The sequence below is a fragment of the Hippoglossus stenolepis genome, chromosome 22 (genome assembly GCF_022539355.2).
Source record: "Hippoglossus stenolepis isolate QCI-W04-F060 chromosome 22, HSTE1.2, whole genome shotgun sequence".
In the NCBI taxonomy this organism is placed as follows: Eukaryota; Metazoa; Chordata; class Actinopteri; order Pleuronectiformes; family Pleuronectidae; genus Hippoglossus; species Hippoglossus stenolepis.
The window spans coordinates 3,597,197-3,615,512 of record NC_061504.1 but is presented as its reverse complement, the minus strand read 5'-3'; the positions used below and the strand labels follow the sequence as shown (position 1 = coordinate 3,615,512).

General features: G+C 42.4%; 3 protein-coding genes across 3 annotated transcripts; 1 reads left to right on the top strand and 2 right to left on the bottom strand.

The window, feature by feature from the left end:
* Window positions 1–2,179: 2,179 nt before the first annotated feature.
* Window positions 2,180–4,204, bottom strand: phax (phosphorylated adaptor for RNA export). The gene has a single exon (XM_035147912.2). The coding sequence runs from the start codon at window positions 3,850–3,852 to the stop codon at window positions 2,605–2,607; it is 1,248 nt and encodes a 415-aa protein (XP_035003803.1). The 5' UTR covers window positions 3,853–4,204; the 3' UTR covers window positions 2,180–2,604.
* Window positions 4,205–4,660: 456 nt separating this feature from the next.
* pmpcb (peptidase, mitochondrial processing subunit beta) lies at window positions 4,661–11,268 on the top strand. Its single transcript, XM_035147910.2, has 13 exons — window positions 4,661–4,821; window positions 5,141–5,278; window positions 5,795–5,881; window positions 6,284–6,413; window positions 6,683–6,881; window positions 7,003–7,082; window positions 7,287–7,399; window positions 7,548–7,691; window positions 8,712–8,872; window positions 8,964–9,049; window positions 9,129–9,217; window positions 10,321–10,396; window positions 11,080–11,268. The coding sequence occupies exons 1-13, from the start codon at window positions 4,744–4,746 to the stop codon at window positions 11,142–11,144; spliced, it is 1,446 nt and encodes a 481-aa protein (XP_035003801.1). The 5' UTR covers window positions 4,661–4,743; the 3' UTR covers window positions 11,145–11,268.
* dnajc2 (DnaJ (Hsp40) homolog, subfamily C, member 2) lies at window positions 11,197–18,316 on the bottom strand. Its single transcript, XM_035147909.2, has 16 exons — window positions 18,042–18,316; window positions 16,657–16,847; window positions 16,461–16,536; window positions 16,270–16,368; window positions 15,958–16,180; window positions 15,790–15,855; window positions 15,609–15,700; window positions 15,356–15,477; window positions 14,122–14,271; window positions 13,938–14,026; window positions 13,745–13,814; window positions 13,433–13,614; window positions 13,199–13,299; window positions 12,069–12,179; window positions 11,509–11,663; window positions 11,197–11,367 (listed from the first exon to the last, which is right to left on the bottom strand). Exons 1-16 carry the CDS (start codon window positions 18,094–18,096, stop codon window positions 11,299–11,301), a joined length of 1,851 nt encoding a protein of 616 aa, XP_035003800.1. The 5' UTR covers window positions 18,097–18,316; the 3' UTR covers window positions 11,197–11,298.

Here is an 18,316-nt window from a genome sequence, read left to right as displayed (position 1 = left end):
TTTTGATCTAGATGCAGCTGCTTTTGTAAGGTGGGGAGGGGGGGGCATTTGTTTATGTTAAGCACAAGTAAAAACTCTAATTTGTAAAGCAAATATTGGATGGCGAACTGTATGCAAGTTGTACATGGAACATTAAAGCTGCACTAATCAGATTTCTTACACTGACAAATGTACGTGATGAAACACCAGACAATTATCACCAAGAATTTAACTCTCATATAATCATCACCATCATCTGTTTCTTGAGTTTCCTCTAACTCTGTGGAGATTTTTAGCAACTTTTAGCTCATTGTTTTGGTTTGAAACCATAAAATCCAACTATATAACCACGTTTTCTGATCCGTCAGGCGGCCCATGTTTTATTTTTCTCGGCAGAAGAAGTTCTAATGAGCCCACTGCGCGCTCGCTGCCTGGCATCAAACAAGAGACAGGCAGATTCAGCTGCTGCGAGCTGGTGAAAAAAGATGGAACATGAAGCAGCTAAAGTTTCTGAGAATTTTCGAAGGAGACGGTTGAGATGAAAACTGAGCACAAAGCAGAGCGAGTGTTGGACTTACTCTGCAAAACAATTAGTGGATGCAGCTTTAAATATAAATGTTTTAGTATTCAGTGACACTTATAAAGTCCTAATAATTTCCAAGCAAGTTTTAGTGTAGCAAGAATATAATTAGATGTAAGATTCATTCATTGATTAAATTGTATATTTCTTCTCAATCAATCAAATTGTATTTGTATAGCCCATATTCACAAATCACTATTTGTCTCATAGGGCTTTAACAAGGTGTGACATCCCCAGTCCTTCACCCTCAACAAGTTCATAGTTAATAATTAAATACTAAACTTGCATAACCTACTGTATTTCTTTTAGTCAGTGGGCAGCAACAAGAATCTGCAGTCAGTAATACAATTCAAGATATATAGTTACCAATAATACATGAAAAATTCTCAATAACCTCAATAATTTTTTAGTTAAGTGAAATTCCATTGGAAACCCATAGTAGCTTATTAAACTTATAAAACATTCACCGAATTAACTCAACTAAAACAACATTCTCTTTGAATTTTGTCTTAATTTTCCTAATAATTACCCTCAAATTACACGGTTGATGCCAGTAAACTTTAGACAATTGATAAGTGAAAAAAATACAGGCTCATGGACTCAAGCATTATGAATAATTCTGTCTGATATATAGATGGCTGACAAATCATTTTTTGAGTTTGTGTCGTGCATAAACTCAGCACCATAACGGCATTATCATGAATAACCGCTTCTGAGAAGTTTGTACCGTTGCCGCCGCCATAATCAGACCTTTGCTGCCATCCATGTGCTGTGTGCTGTAAATGCACGACTGAAAGATGGAGACAACAAGGAAGACAGATGTGCAGATGTTGATCCCTGTGACTGTGACTGTACCAGAGACCAAACTCCACTGCAGGAACTGAGGCATTTGATCACAGTAGATGGGTAAAAGATGTGGATGGGCAGATAAATAGGTCCAGGCACTAGTTGAATAAGGACTCCACATATCTGTGAACGTACATGAGAGTTTTGGAGGCCATTTTTACTTGCACACCAATTTGTCTCTTTAGCCATGACTTGTTTTGCAGCTTCTCTTTCCAGAATCAATGCTGCACTTATGACCCATTAACATAGTCAACAGTCTTCATAGGCACTTGCTGCTTGGTCTATGGATTATGCAGTGAGCCGGACAACGAGTCTAGTACCTGATATATCTGCTGTCACTAGTGATGCAATATATTGTGCGGCTATCTATTTTATAACCACTCAAGTTGATATCATTCATATTCAAGTGCAGTCTAACTGTTAAGTGCCGCTATATATAGACACTTAATTTCATCGTCCTAGTCCAGTCTTTTTAAGTGCATTTTTCTAACATGTATTATTCAGCCACTTGTTTGTGCTTTTATTTCCTGTGGGTAATCAATACTTTTATCTTGTCCTAGACCTTGTGGGAAAGAGTGTGTCCGCCATCTAGTGGACATACCTCTGCACTACTATAGCAGTTCAAATTCTCTCACTCCAGTATTCAGATACTTTATTGAACAATTTATTGAGCCCCACAATTTAGATATTGTGCGCATCCCAGAATATGAGGGACTAAATGAGTGAATTTCTTTAAACAACGATAATAAAAGAAGGGAAACTGTAAAGGTAAACTATTTTTTTATAATATACCCAGAGTCAACTTTATTTATAATCCAGATAGTTAAGCCAACAAACAAACTTATCAACTCAAGACCTCATTATCACAGAATGAAAATTAGAGTAAAAAGAAATTATATTAAGAACTCCACAACATACACAGTATCCTGCAACAACTTGATGATCCAGACTCTGATTTAAAGGCAAACAACATTTGTAACACAAATCAAACTAACTTAAGATTTTTGTTTACATGTGCTGAAATGTAGAAATCCATGCAGTTCCAAACGAGACTTTAACTCCCCTTTCTGTGCTAAGGTAAGGAAAAGGACACGTGTGATTCTGTAATCTTCACTCAGTGCTTTCAGTGTTTGATTTGAATTTTTAAATCCAAGTCGTCCTTTTTCAGACCTCTTAAGAGTTCAAACAGCAGGAGGCCTTCAGAAGACCTCCAGGTCTGCGGAGTTGTACACCACCGCCGTCTCCTCGGTCCCCACAGCAGCTTCTCCCTCACCCTCCTCTTCCTCACCCTCCACCTCCTCTGCAGCCTCCTCCAGTGACTCCAAGGCCTCGTTGGTGTCACTGGCGAAAGTCTCCCTGGACCCGTCGTCATGCTCCTGCAGGTTCAGCGTCCCGATGGCCTGCTTCATCTTCTTGGCCACCATGTACCTCCTCCTCTTCTGAGCAGCTTTCTTGCTCTTGTTGTCCTTCTGGTTCTCATCGATGAATATCTTCCTGATCTGGGCCTTGGTGATGCTGGGTGTGTTCTTCAGCAGGTTGAGATACACCCCACCGGGTGTCCGTCGCCGGGTGCCGTCCATGGTGTACACCCCTCCGCTCTCCTCCAGTGTGGCAGTCTCTCCGAGCAGCTCGATGGCTTTTTTCACCCCCACGACATCAACGATACGCTCTATCAGGTCCTTTTTGGGCTCTTGCAGCCTGTGTGCTATCTCATCTGCCACTTTCTCCTCAGGATCATCCTCTGTGATCTCATACCTGCCCTTGGTGTCCATCTCTGCTCTGGGGCCCAGTCTCTCTTTAGCTGACCTCTTCCTCTTGGCATCTTCTCCCGACCTGTCCTCTGACCCCCGGCCCTTCATGTACTCGTCCAGCTGGGTGTCCAGCATGCTCACCTCTCCATCGTCCTGTGACTGCATCTCCTTCTCCCTCTCCTTGTCCATCAGCTTACGAGCCAGGACGAAGTTATAGGTCTCCACATTCCTGCTGGACATGCTGACCTCACCCTCCATGCCGAATATACCCAGCTCTGCGGTGATGGCGTCCTGGCACTGCTCCTGGACCACGGAGCCCCAGATGTTGTTCACCTTGCGGCCTTCCGTTGCGCTGGGGGCGGGCAGGCGTGTCGGCGCAGGTCGGCCGGTGGCGGAGGCAGGAGGCTGCGGAGCGTTGGACACTTTCTGACGCTTTTTGCGCCAAACAGACGCCTCCTCATCAGACGAGGCCTGGTCACTGTCGCTGGACTCCGCCGTCTTCCCGGCGCTGCGGTAGGCGGCGGCAGGGGGCTGGGCAGCGGCTCTGTTCTGGAAGGACTGGCCGCTGAAAGCTGGAGGAACCCGGGGTCGACTCAGGGCTGCTGCTGCTGTGGCCCCCATGTCTGTGTCCGAGCCGGACCCGGAGATCTCGCCATCTTCCAGATCACCGGCCATTGCATCCCCATTATCCGCCATTTCTGGTCCGGAAGTCACAGCAAAGACAACGAGCTGCCTGTTGTTTCAATGCATCAGCTCCAGTCAAGGCCGCTAACTAGCAACAACAGCTAACTGCACTGTCCACAACCAGCTAACCTCAGAAGTTAATATTCAACCCGGTGAAGACTCACACGAGACTGGGTTCAACAGGAAACACCGTCAGATGAGTAACACAGCAGCTGATTCTCTGTCCGCTTGTATTTTATTCTCTTCCCTTCAGAGAACTGCGGAGATCAGGTTCACGATCTACACGCAAACTTGAGAGACTCATTCAAGACATTTCGCGCTAAGCTAAAGTCCCGCTTCCGCTTTACCAGCGTCACACCCTTTCAAAATAATCGTGACCCAGGAAGAATTTAAAAAAGCGTCGGAAAAGCAAACTTAAACATCGACTCAGAATGCAAGTATATTTAATGTGATCAAAAAAGTTGTAAATACGCGACTAAGACAACTCATTTTCTAAGAGTGTTTTATTCATCATATCGTAGAAATGAAAGAATTTGTGAGTAATTTTCAAATTTAACCAAACATATTTCATTTCATTGTGATGCTATGACTATTTACACAAGTTCAAAATCAGTTGAAAATAAACTTTTTTAGATTTCATTCCGTCGCATTTTAAGTAATTATCAACATCTTGTATTTTTGGAACATGTAGTTGTAAGAATAGATGTGTGCAAGGTTGCGCTGAGTAACAAACACGTGACATTTCAACAATAAGTTTTGTTTACATTAAGATTTTTGCGTGACTTTTTTTTTTTTTTTTTTTATTTTAGAATTTTGTTATTGATGTAATGAAATCATCTCGACATTTCCGGCGGATATTGCATCAATGAAAACCGCACACGCGCAGTCTGACAGATAAACAACATGGCGGCGTCCGTGCAGCGTTTCACGTCTTCTGGGAGGATTCTCCTCCAAAGACTGAAGACAAACTCTCTACACAGGGTAAGAGGAGCGTGTCAGCGGCCATGTGTGTGTTATTTTCTCCCTGTGTGGTTTATTGACGGGTGTCGTTGTACAGTTTCACGGAGGAGACGCTCTCGGCGTGGTCCGTCCGGTTGAGTGTTTGCTAACGTGTTTGCTAACGTTAGCGAACAGCTGTGACATGCCCGGCGTTTCCAAGATGGACTCTTCAAGATAGTGGAGTTTAAGTTTGGCTTGTGTGCTTCTGTCTAACCCATCGATGACATAGTTACATCAGCTGTTACGTCAGTGTCCAGAAAGTGAAGCGTCATCCTGACTGTTGTTGGATTTGCCCCCGCAGCTCTCAGCCGGATCACACAGACTGTTGGCTACACAGGCTGCCCAGCAGGTGGCGCTAAATGTCCCTGAAACCAAGGTGAGCACGCTGGAGAACGGGCTCCGGGTCGCCTCTGAGGACGCGGGACTCACCACATGCACAGTAAGTTCCACGTTTCCTCTCACACCATGATCACCATGACTGCTTTTGTTATTTAAACCACATATTTAATTCACTTACACGTTGTGATGTAATGTCTTGATCATTTCCACACAAACCTTATTTCCATCATGAAATTCACAATCTTAGGCAACATGTTAGGTAGAACTAACGAAACTACAAAGTTTTTTTGGGTGCTAAAAGCAAAGTGAGGTTGCTTTTATTTATTATAATACTACAAACAGCTTTTATTTGTTGAATCATGAATCTAATCAATATGACCTTTTGCATTTAAAAACAGAAGCATTTCTACTTGGTAAACTCCTGCACAGTTTTTCAGAATACTTGATAGCAGATAGATTCAGGTTGCTCCAAGCATCTACACATTGAGGGATTATTTCAGTTCCCAAAACATTTACTTATAATAAGTTTATCTCCATCAGTACAGAAGTTGTGGTACAGTAGCAGTTTCCAGTGTTTTGATATAATATGTAAATATAATTCACTGACTTCTTCCAGGTGGGCCTCTGGATAGACGCCGGCAGTCGCTATGAGAACCAGAGGAATAATGGCACGGCACATTTCCTGGAACATATGGCGTTTAAGGTGAGATGGGAGCAGTGCAGACATATTTTTACTACTGTAAACTAGACTCAGTGGTTTGTATTTAATTGGTTCTTATTTACATTATATGCCACAATTATATAGAAAACGGGTTATTGTAGTTATAGTAAATAAAGAGCTATTGAGTACATGTTTGTAGATACTAGGACTCAGGAAAGGTTCCAGTTATACAGACAGTCTCGCTGCCATTAGCTTTAAAGTGCCCAAGACGCTACTGCTAGATCTGAACAGGTCATAGGTACAGTGACATTGTTTTGGTTGTCAAAATCCAAAAGGGATTACTTAAATCTAATATTATTAACTCAGAAAATGAAATAATGTTCCTTGTGTTTAACATTTCAAGTATTTTAAAAGTTTTGTTCATTGTGTGCATGTGTATGTCAGGGCACAAGGAAAAGGTCTCAGCTGGATCTAGAGCTGGAGATCGAGAACATGGGGGCTCACCTGAACGCCTACACGTCCCGGGAGCAGACTGTGTACTACGCCAAAGCGTTCTCCAAGGATCTTCCACGAGGTACGATACAGCAGGGCAGAGTACCTCAATGTCAGAGGGACCTTAATGACAATTAAATTAGTGATGAAGAGAGAAACATCCATATCTGTTTTCAAAGAATTGCATATACCATACAAGGATGTTAAATAAAGTAAATTACATTACCTTTACATTACAGCATAGTAAAATAACACCCTGAATGTACTGGACATCCTAAACAGATATGTTTGAATATTCATATGAAAAAAATACATATATCCATAAAGTTTTTCCTGTTTCTTTCTCTCAAGCTGTGGAGATTCTGGCTGACATCATCCAGAACAGTACGCTGGGCGAGGCGGAGATTGAGAGGGAGCGAGGGGTCATCCTCAGAGAGATGCAGGAAGTGGAGACCAACCTGCAGGAAGTGGTCTTTGACTACCTGCACGCCACAGCCTATCAGACCACAGCTCTGGGCAGGACCATTCTGGGCCCCTCTGAGAATATCAAGTGAGTCTGACCCTTCATTTATAATGAACTGCTGCTGAGCACAGGCTGACATGTGTTGTTGTGTACACACTACTCAGTTCTTTCCTGCTTTGAGTCAGTTGTATTTTTGTATGTGATGCAGGACCATCAACAGAGGAGACCTGGTGGAGTACATCACCACTCACTACAAAGGCCCCAGAATAGTGCTGGCTGCTGCCGGAGGTCAGAGCTCTTTATCTCCTCGTTTTGCATTCAAATGGTCTTAATATGAGCCTATTAAACAATAAGAATATATGTAAATGGCGGAGGCAGAATAAATTAACATTACTGTTGATTCTTCTTGAAATCTCAGTAAACCACAGTCATGATTTCATACTCCAGTGACATGTAACCCCAGGGTTGTTCTGACCGTGTGTATTTGTTCAGGTGTTTCACATGATGAGCTCATTGATTTGGCCAAATATCACTTTGGAAAACTTCCTGGTCGATATCAAGGTGATGCTCCGCCAGTTCCTCCCTGCCTCTTCACAGGAAGTGAGGTAAGGTTAAGTCTTCATGCTCATTGTTAAGGTGTTCCAGGCTTCTGGGTTCTTTTTTTAAATGTATTATTTACTTTGATTGTTGCACATTTAAAGAAAACAAGACAAAATCATTAATAGATAACTTGGATAACTACTGTTGCTTCAGATCCGTGTGCGTGATGACAAGATGCCCCTGGCTCACATTGCCATCGCTGTGGAGGCAGTGGGCTGGTCTCACCCCGACACCATCCCCCTCATGGTGGCAAACACACTCATCGGAAACTGGGACCGCTCGTTCGGTGGCGGAGTGGTGAGTACTGGTGAAACTCCAGAGTCATGATATCTAGCACAAAGTGATGCCACTCCAGTTTAATTTCCTGTTTAGATTTAATCCTTAAGAAGCACTTAGACCCTTTTTTGTATTCTTGTGGTTGATTTACTGACTTGTGCAATAAGGATGTTAGGTTTTGGTTTTGAGAGCAACATGCACAGAAAATAATTTTGTTTGAATAGAAAGACCACATCATTAAAACCTGCCAGCCATGCGCAAGGATGCGATCTGGTAATAGTATCCGTCCTGAGAGATCTGATCACAAGTGGTCAGCGATAAGTGTTCTGTGTTCACACACCTGGCAATGGTGTCTCCTGTGACCACTTTTGATCCAATCTTACTACCCTGCTCTATATGCAAATACACACTAGATCATTTTTGTTCACAAAAAACAATTATGTTTTTGACCTTATGTCACAGTGTTTTGTTGTGTGTCGGCACAAGCAACAGAGAGAGGCAGAGAGCGAGCAGTTCGGTTCATTGTGAAACTGTAGTGGCTCAGAGACATCAGCTCATCAGGTGGTCCTTCATATGTGACCCAGGAATAGACTGTAGGTCCCACCGGCAAATGTGGTCTGTGTGATCAGATCTCAGGCATGTTCAGACCAATACGGAATATCAGGTCTCATTGGGGTCACTAATTTGATTGGTTCTGAGTTAAATTGACTATTCTACTGTATTTTAATGGTCACACAGAAGGAAATAAATTTCTAAGATTTAAATTTTGTTAAAAGTTTATCATAATTTTATTTTGAGTAGACAAAGTAATTACTCGCATTGTGAGGACTTTCAAAGTATCATTACTTTGAGGTGGATAAATCTAATTCTGCTCTTTATCTGTTGTGTGTAATTGTACCAGGATGGAACATGAGCTATTTCACAGTCATGCTGAATTAGTTTATTTCATACTTTACTGTAAAATCTGCCACAATAAATGCACAGATCCTGCTTCAGTGTTCTCACACAACCCTGTTGGGTTCTTGTCCTGTGTGAATCCAGAATCTGTCCAGTAAACTGGCTCAGATGGCCTGTCAGGGAAACCTGTGCCACAGTTTCCAGTCCTTCAACACTTGCTACACAGACACAGGCCTGTGGGGGCTCTACATGGTGTGTGAGCCCGGCACCATCAACGACATGATGCACTTCACTCAGATGGAATGGTAAGAACACACACTGTTGAAAGGGTTGGAACCATAAATGCTGTGTCGTCTAAATGCAAAAGATAAGAGTTGTCGGTTTGCTTCCTGTCAGGATGTCTCTTTGTACGAGCGTGACGGAGAGCGAGGTGGCTCGGGCAAAGAATCTGCTCAAGACCAACATGCTGCTGCATCTCGACGGTAAGACACGGTCACAGAGTCGGTGTTGATAAGAGAACTGTAGCATCACATGGGTTTTAATATCAGACTGACTCTCCAGGATCCACCCCTATCTGTGAGGACATCGGCAGACAGATGTTGTGCTACAGCCGCAGGATGCCTCTGCATGAGCTGGAGGCCAGAATTGATGTGAGTGGAAACTGTTTTATCGATTCTAAGGTTAAAAATCTAATCAGACACTAGGAAAGAACAAGTTTCTCCTAATCGATACAGATTCCAAAGCTTTTCAATTACTTTTATTGTATGAAAACATTTAAGACACCAGTCAAATTTACTCACCATAGAGTAATAATTGTCACTCCTGATACTTTTAAGGAGAAAGTGAATATTGATTAATTTATGTTGAGGCTAATAATTTTGTTACTCAGGACTGAAACTCAGGACGTTACTCCTACATTAGCCGACTGTCCTGCTAAAACTTGAACAAACATGAGGACGGTGTAATGTACCGTTTAGAAACATCCGGTTGTAACCAACTGTAAATATGTGGCTGGTCTTCTATAGCGGTATCCAAACACGCCAGAATGAGACCGGTGATAGGCCTGGTCGCGTGTCACTCAAAGTGCAGTCAGCCAATCAGAGGAGGGGCTCAAGAGGCAGGCAGAAGAGAGGACATGGAAATACACATTGCAGCAGTTTTTTCGACTTTAAACCACTGATGTATCATCTTAGGGGAACCAATACCTCAAATTAAATCCCAGAAAGGTGTCAAATATAGGCCCTTTAAAACAGCAGCTTCAAAATGAGTGTGATGTTACACTGACTTGAAATAGGGAAAACTGTACCAGGTGAATTCCAACTCATCACTCTGAACCTCTCCTTGCTCAATTTAACCTTAGTGAGAATATGATAACTGACTTAAATTGCTATCATCAGGCCCAGCAAGCTCAAGAGTAATGCTGAATTGATCTCCAATATTCAGCATGGAAACTTTTATCATGGGTAATATCCACAGTTCAGTGAGTGGGACTACACTGTCAGAGCTCCGGTCAACATAGTGAAAGGCTTTCTTTTTTATTCTTTACATGAAAACCATCACTACACATGGCTGCAGAGGGAGCTGTTGCTCAGTAAAAGTTAATGTGTTGCTTTAAGTTCAACAGACTTTATCTGTATCTCACAACTTTCAGTTTTAAATACATCATGAGGTCCTTGATCTCCTTTTTTAAAAGGAGAGTTGTGGGAAATGGTTGCAGTGTCTTACTTTATTTATTTTTGTCACTTCTCAATAGGCCATTGATGCTAACACCATAAAGGACGTGTGCACCAAATACATCTACAACAAGGCTCCTGCCATCGCCGCAGTTGGTATGTGGCTAATTTTTTATCGTTTCATGCAAATGACACTGTAGAGGCCGACTGTACATTAAGTCATGAAAGTTTGAGGTTCTTTGTATAACAGCTTACATTTTCTGTGCTGGAAATGTCTTCGATGTCCACTCGTCAACAAAGAAACTGGTCATTCATGTCTCTGGGACAAGATGCTCAGCTTTAGGTGTTATCCAGGTTCTGTTAACTGTCTGCCACACAAGCAGAGAGATATACACTAGTCTTAAATCATTGCCTGGAGCTCAGCATCACTTAAAGATGACCCTTGATTAGATTTTTACTGAATAAGTACAGAGTCCAAAAGTCTTGAGACAACTTTAATTAAAAAGTGATCTGATCACCTAGACTCATGTTATAATAATGAACAGTACCTGTGGTTTGAAGTTGCTGTGAATGGATTAAGAGGAAAACATTTGTTTATTATAACTTAAGCTTCATTATTTTTGGTCGGGACGTGTTATAATATTGTACTAAGGGGTAAAATAAACAGGTTTCTAACACTTGAGGCTCCTCGGTAGGTTAAATTTGAACCACCATCTGATGCTTGTTACCTGTAACTTTGTGTGTGTACAATGTTACTATTGGTAGATCTGATGCCAGAGCTACAAAAATACAACCACATTTGTTTTAAGGGATTTAAATCCAGTTTGTTTCTGTCTCAGGTCCCATTGAACAGCTTCCAGACTACAACCAGATCCGCAGTGGAATGTACTGGATGAGAACCTGAGGACGAATCACCTTTTTAACTGTACAGCATATTCACATAAAGAGAACCCGTATTTAAGTCTTGTCTTTTTCGTCCTTTAATTTTTTATTATAAAATAAAGACCAACACAATAATGTTAAAATAACACAGATACTATTGTCTTTTGTGGTTCTTGTCATTTTTTGCTCTTGGGTGCCACTTGTTCCTGAGCAGCTTTCTTGGCTTTAACCATTTCCACCAGTTCCTGTCAGAGAAACGGGGGAAATAGATTAGAACCAAGAACCATGCAGTTATTGATGCTTGTGAATTTGTATTATACAGACATGTTACTTTAATCTAACCTCATACACATGATAAAGCCCATAGGAGGAGACCAGCATCTTACCTTGTACCGCTTCATACAGTCTTTCTTATTCCGTCCTGGGACAGCAGCAGCGATTTTCTCCCACCTCTCAGGTGTGGTGACTGGGTACGTCTTCAGGGCCTGTTCCAAAAGCTTCTGCTCCTCTGTGGTCCAGGATGCAGCGTTACCACCAGAGGCTGAGAGGAACAAACGGGAGACATTGGTTTGTCTGGTAGAAATGATCAGCGTCAGCAGAAACAACTTGACTGTTGAAGTAGCACTGATAAGCTCCTTCATTGCTGCAACATGATGCAACAAACTGTTCTCCATGAAAACACTGGTCTCACAGTAAAGGTGACAAAATGATACATTCCTTGTACAGCACAAGTACTATATATTTGTTTTACTTAATGTACAGCCGTCACTGCAAATAGAAAGCAAATTATTGATTCTACTTGGTGGCATACACAAAGTACTGGAAATTTTGGGTCACTTTCCTCACCAATTATTCTCTCCACTTGAGAAACAAACTGATTTATTGTGGTTTCAGTCAGTTTATCACATGTGTCACAGACACTAAGCAGCTGTATAGATGTACTCACCTTCAAATCTCTCTGAGGGCACAGCGTTGTCTATGGTGGGCGCCACAAACGAGTGTTCCTTCTTGAACTTCTCAAAGGCTTTTTTGTTGATCTCATCTTTCTGTAGCGGATCTGAAGAGACGACATGAACACTTTGAGCTCACTGGAATTCATTTATATGGTTACCTGATGACGAAAGGAGTCTTTGACACTGATGTATTCTGAGTATTTAAATTGCAATGGCAGCAGAATTTCTCTTCTATACGAAATTACCCTTTCATTTACTTACTCTTCTGTATATACACACCAGTGATCTCCAGCATGTTTCATTGTAAAATACACATCTTGTTAAGAATGATCAGAGAGAATATTTCTGTCAAAACCTCACTTGTGAATGTAATGTGACATAAAATTATTTGCGTTACCTTATGACTGTTTACTACGCAAAACTTTGTGACTTTTTTTTAAATGCCATCCTATGCTATGACGTTTTTATAGCCTTACTGTGCTATGACTTTTTATACATCAGGTTAGGTTACTTTATTTGTACCCGTAGGTAGATTTGTTTGGCAACCAAAAAAAGAGGAGGCATCCATCTAAACATGATTCAAAATTATAACACACTGACAGAAAAGAAGACCACAAAAAGTGCTAAAATGCTTCGCTATCAACAGAAAATTGGATAAGGCCAAATGTGCAAAGATAGCTATAACCCGTTCAAGTGAACAATTGCAGCTGGAACAAAACTATTTCTGTAGCGTTTTGTTTTACCCCTTGGGAAATTCCCCATGAAGAGGATGTGAGTCATCATTCATAATGGAGCTGCCTAATCACTGTCTGATGTACAGGGACTCTAGGCTCATCTGAGGCCTACCAATCAGCCAACTTACTGTACTATGACGTTTTTATGCCGTATTATACTATGGTCTTTTTAGCACCTTAGTGTACTATGACATTTAATGCCTTAATATATTATGGCCTTTTTTTAACACCTCACTGTACCATGAGCTCAGCAGAAGATAACTTGCACTTTGTTTGGGCTTCTTAAAGCCCATTAACAGGTCTTAATCAGCATTAATGAACTGTAGACAATCACTAATAATGAATAAACATGCATGTGAACTTAATCTACAGTCAGTTGTGAAGCTCACCGAGTCGTTGCAGATTCTTGGCTTTGTTAATGACATCTTTGGCTGTCCTCTTCATGCCGCTGGTGGAGTGCAAGTTCATATAATTGGCAATAACTTCCCATCTGGAAGAGGAGGAAAAATACAGAGTTGGGTAATTTTCTTTATCAGTATACATTTGGAATACACTGCAAACCAGGCATTATTAACCCTTGTCTTCTATTCTGCCATTCGTAACTCGCTGCTGTATCCATTTACCTGGCGTTGGTTCCAGCGGGGAACAGATTGACAGCCTTGATGAGCAGCTGGAGGTCGTCCTCGTTCCAGCCCTTCCCTGAGCTGCCTCCTCCGCCGCTGGCCTGGTCCGCGCTGCGAGCCGCCTGCCTGGCCTGAACCTCAGCCTCCTTCTCCCTCTGCAGTTGGTTGTTCACCTCCTGCACCTGAAAAAAAGACACACCAACATGTCTTTAAACTTGAGCGCACTTAATACCTCGGTAAACATCCCCATGAAGGTGGTGATCATTCCTCTGTCAGCTGTTAAATTAAATAAACATTGACATTTTTTTTTACCTGCTTCTCCACAGCTGCCTTGCTGTCTTCTTTTGAGCCTGAGGCCAGGATTTCATTCAGGGACTGAAGACTGCAAACACACAAGCAACAGAACATAAAAGATCATGTCAGATTAAAGATGCATTAATCCCCAGTGTGTCCACTATTACTAAAGCATTAAAATTCATCCAATTGATGTTGTAGGTGACAATACCTAATCAGCTCCAGCCTATCACAGAGCTTCTCCACTTCTTCCATCATCTTGACACTTTCAGACTCATTGTCAGCAAAGTAATTCCAGTTCTGTGAGGGAGGAAAGATATGGAGTTGACAATAGAGACAATAAGACTAGATCGCACGACTCTTCAGATTTGAGAGTTGAAACCATGAAAACCCACCTTGCAGGTCGTCCTGAGTTTCTGTCTCTCCTTCTTGACGGCCTTTTTCTGGATCTCCTTCTCTTTCTTCGCCTGCTGCGCCACCTGCTTGGCCTCCTCTTCCTCCTTCTCCTTTGCCAAACGAGCTGTCTCCAGCTCCGCCTGCCGGGCCTGTCGGGTTCACAGAGAAACACACTGATGAGCAAATGACACCATTGTAAAAGCAAACTTAAGAATAAACCAAACCTAAAACTTGAACATCCGTCAGGAAGTAAATAATAGTCAGAGTCAAACTATTTCCTTGTCTTATAGGATGTTTAGCAATATTTTATATTTATTAAAAGTTTAAAAAGTGTGTATTCAAATACTGATGAGAGAAGCAGCTTCATCTGTAAATGTAACGATCTGCGTATATTGAGGTGTTTTCAGACATGAACTCCGGAGAATGTCTGGACAATGGGATCCGGAGTTTGTCTTTCACATATGAATAATGCAGCAGGACTTTCTCCGGTCAGACACATTCACAACAACAGGAAAATCTCAGGCTTTTTCAAGTGAGGGGCGGAGCAGCTGGCAGGTTTGCAGCGTCATCAACTTGCCCACTAGTGAATCCTCCGGAGGATATCCTGCTGTGACTTCACACTGACTCACTCGGACATTTTCCAGGCTGAAGAAACTCTAGAGAAAGTCCAGAGCCTCTCACATACACCACATCTCCGGAGTTGAGTGCATGTCTGTAAGCAGCTTAAAAGAAAATTCTGCTCTGTGCCTTGGGAGTCGTCTTGGCTTGGCAGCCACTTCTAGTGTGAGTAGCCAGAGAACTAAACCATCTCCATTTATAGACAGACGGTGGAGAGATTCTCCTGAGGCCTGTTTCATAACAGCAGATGCATCTTGTGAACAACAAACTGAAAAATGTTTTTCAATCTGGTTTCAAAGACATTTGCTCCTGACACCTTTTCTGTTGATGGCTCTGGACTCTGGGTTCACATTACTTTTCCAATACATATCACTTTGAAAGATGGACAAGACCAATACAATGACTTGTGTATCCCAGAGTTAAAATAAAGCTTGCACGAATGAGGGGCTCACTTATTTTGTATTACCACTGTGTATGCAAACCATTTTCTTCTATAGGAACCGAGTGTCTTTATTTTTTCAACATGAGCCTGAAAAGCACGAATGATGCTTTTAGATTCACCCACTACAGACTAAAGTCAGTGCATGTGCAGTGATGTAATGAATGAAGACTTACTCGGTCCTTCTCGTCCTGCTCTCTTTTCTTGGCATCAGCTTTCGCCTTCTTCTCAGATTCCTTCCGGGCTTTTTCGTCGTCTTTGAATTTCTTTATTCTAGGGTCACAGCTGTAGGCAGTATCTGCAGAGAAGCAATAACACGGATCAGTCCCACTGATTTAGGGCCTTGTGCACCTTTGTGATATTTTAGCTGTTAAATTACATTGTGCATCATGAAATCTCTGAGTGTATGCTGGCTCTGAGGGACTGTACCAACTAGTGTTCGTATTCTGTTCATCTCCTCCTTCTTCCTCTGACCTCTGGAAGCTCGATTCTGCTTTTCAATCCACCTCCTCTCATCTCGACTGCAGCACAAAACAGACAAGGGAAGTTATGACACACAAGCTCAAATTTGGCTCAGTTACTTGGATGGCTGTGATAAACGCTAGCTCACCATTCGGCCTTTTCCTTCTCCTCTTCATCCAAGTATGAAAATTCTCTCCACGAGTCAAAGTTGTACCTTTAATAGTAGAAAATAAGAGATTGTGAGTTTGACTTGTTTCTTTTTTTTAAATCTGAAATCAGCATCTTGCTTAATAGTGACCATAAAAACACCACTTACCAAAAAGTGTAAAAATTATCCACGTCTTCAAAAGACGACTCCATGGTTCCGACTTTGGGAACGTGCTTTTTGGAAGACCATCTTGCGTTTCTCTCAAAAATGGGAGCATACGCATCAAAAAAGTTCTCTTTGCCTTCACTCTTTGAAGGCACAGCGTTGTCAAAGGTCGGATCTACACTGTCGAAAGCTCTTCTCTTCACAGGATCTGACAGGATTTCTATAGCTGAGGTTCAGACATTGACAAAGAGCAGCATCAGTTTAAGAGCCCAAAAATAATGTTAGTGTTGGTGACATATAGCAGCAGTTACATACCTTTAGTTATACAGGTAAAGTAGTCGTTGTCTCCTTCTACAATCGTCTCCCCGGCAGCTTTCCTTTTGTCAGGATGATGCTTCAACACAATGGATTTGTCTGTCGAGAAACAGCAGAATGTGGCTTTAATTAATTCTAATCAACAACTACAGATACAACTACATAAGAGCAGGAGGAGGAAGGGTACTCACGAGCAGCTTTGATCTGTTTCTGTGTGGCTTTGTACCTCAAGTGTGGGACGCCAAGGACACTATAATGATCCTGATTCTGACAAGCCAGAGACAAGACAAAGAGGTTCAATGACTCCCTGCGTGAATTTATTATATATGGACTTTCATGGTTTATTAATGAAACATCACTACGTGTAATTTGTTACTGGACCAATACCTTCCAGTCTTTGGGGTCGAGCGTTCGGAGCATGGGGTACTCCTCCAGCTGAAACTCCTCATCCTCTGACTCCTCAGATGACACCTCCTCTTCCTCCAGCTCCTGGAAGGAGGCTGACGTATTCCTGCTCCTCCTCTTCACGAAGGCCTCCAGCCACCGCCCCACAGGTTCCACCTGGACCTGCACAGAGGCTGAGGAGGGAGAGAGGAGGTGAAATAAAAACATGCAGACTGCTCCTAGTCACGTTTGGATAGAACTGCATGAGTAGAGAGAGTAATATGAACTGAGCGGGGTGTTTTACACCTGTCATTGCTCTATGTGTGTGTTTGTGTGGTCCAGGTACAACTCAAGTTGTGGGAACCTATATCATTCTGTTCACACAGTCACATTATGGGGTCTTGTCCTCCTTATGGGGACATAATGTAAATCATTGAATTTTAGGGTGAAGACATGGTTATGCTGAGTTTAGTAACTAGAAATTACGGTTAAGGTAAGAGTTCGTCTCGGAGAAAATCGCTGCAAGTCATGGAGACGCAACTCTGTGTGTGCACCAACTGCAAAGGTGGCCTTGGCTTGGGGTTGCGGTCTCTATTTTTGAATCATTACACCGCTAGAGTATATATACGTGTGTGTGTGTGTGTTCTAAAAGCAAGCCAGTGATGTCTGTGATCACGTACTGCAATAAAATCAATGAAAGAGCAATACAACAACCTACTGCAGGTGCAGCCTGTTGAGCTCTCATTACTTTACTAGGTTTCATTTCACAAAAACACATGCGAGTTACTAGGTTACCTGACAATATTACACATCAGGTTTAACCGCATGAGCATTTTCATCAAATCAAGATGAGGGATGGATCAGTAGACTGTACAGACTCCAGGACACATTCAAATCTGCAGTGATGGACCATTTGGATACGAACTGAAACAAAGCTAAATAAAACATCCAGATCTGAACTGAGCCATGAATCTTTACACCTCGTGTGACGCTAACACAGTAGATCCAGGAGCCATAATGACAGTCACGCTCTATGGAATTTAGCATACTTTTACATGAACTTGCTCCCTGTGGTCACAAACCCCTCAGTTCCCGTGGAGGTGTATTTGGTGAAATGTGAACAGGTCTGACTGTCATAGGTTACAACCGGTAACTTCACATATTATGTAACTAGCTAACAGGCGCAGTCCACCTGTGAGAGTTCAGCTCATAACAGCAGCTAATGACCAGGACATGACACGTGAACACAGAATGACACAGACTAAATTAGCTTTGTTAGCACTGGAAACATTAGCCCAGTCCTTGCTGTGTGCGTTTTAGCTGCATGCTAACGCCTACAACGCTGTAGGTTTAGCTAGCTCTCTTCCTGTGGCCTCCTTCTTTCTTACCGGCAGCGGCTGCGAACACGATCGTCTCATCACCGTCCAGCGCTTCGAGCAGCATCTTGGAAACAAATTACTCGAACACTCGGCTGCTGAAATGTGGAAGCTTCCTAAAGTGCAGGGGTTTGATGGCCGCTCATTGACAAACCACATGGGCCTCCACTCACAAGTGCCTGACCGGGAACGAGCTCCGCTGTCACACCGCCGAACGGTCCGTGTTGGGACTTTGGTTCCTCTCCACTCAGGTTCCGCAGTAGGCGTTTTCATTCACCCGTGTCTAT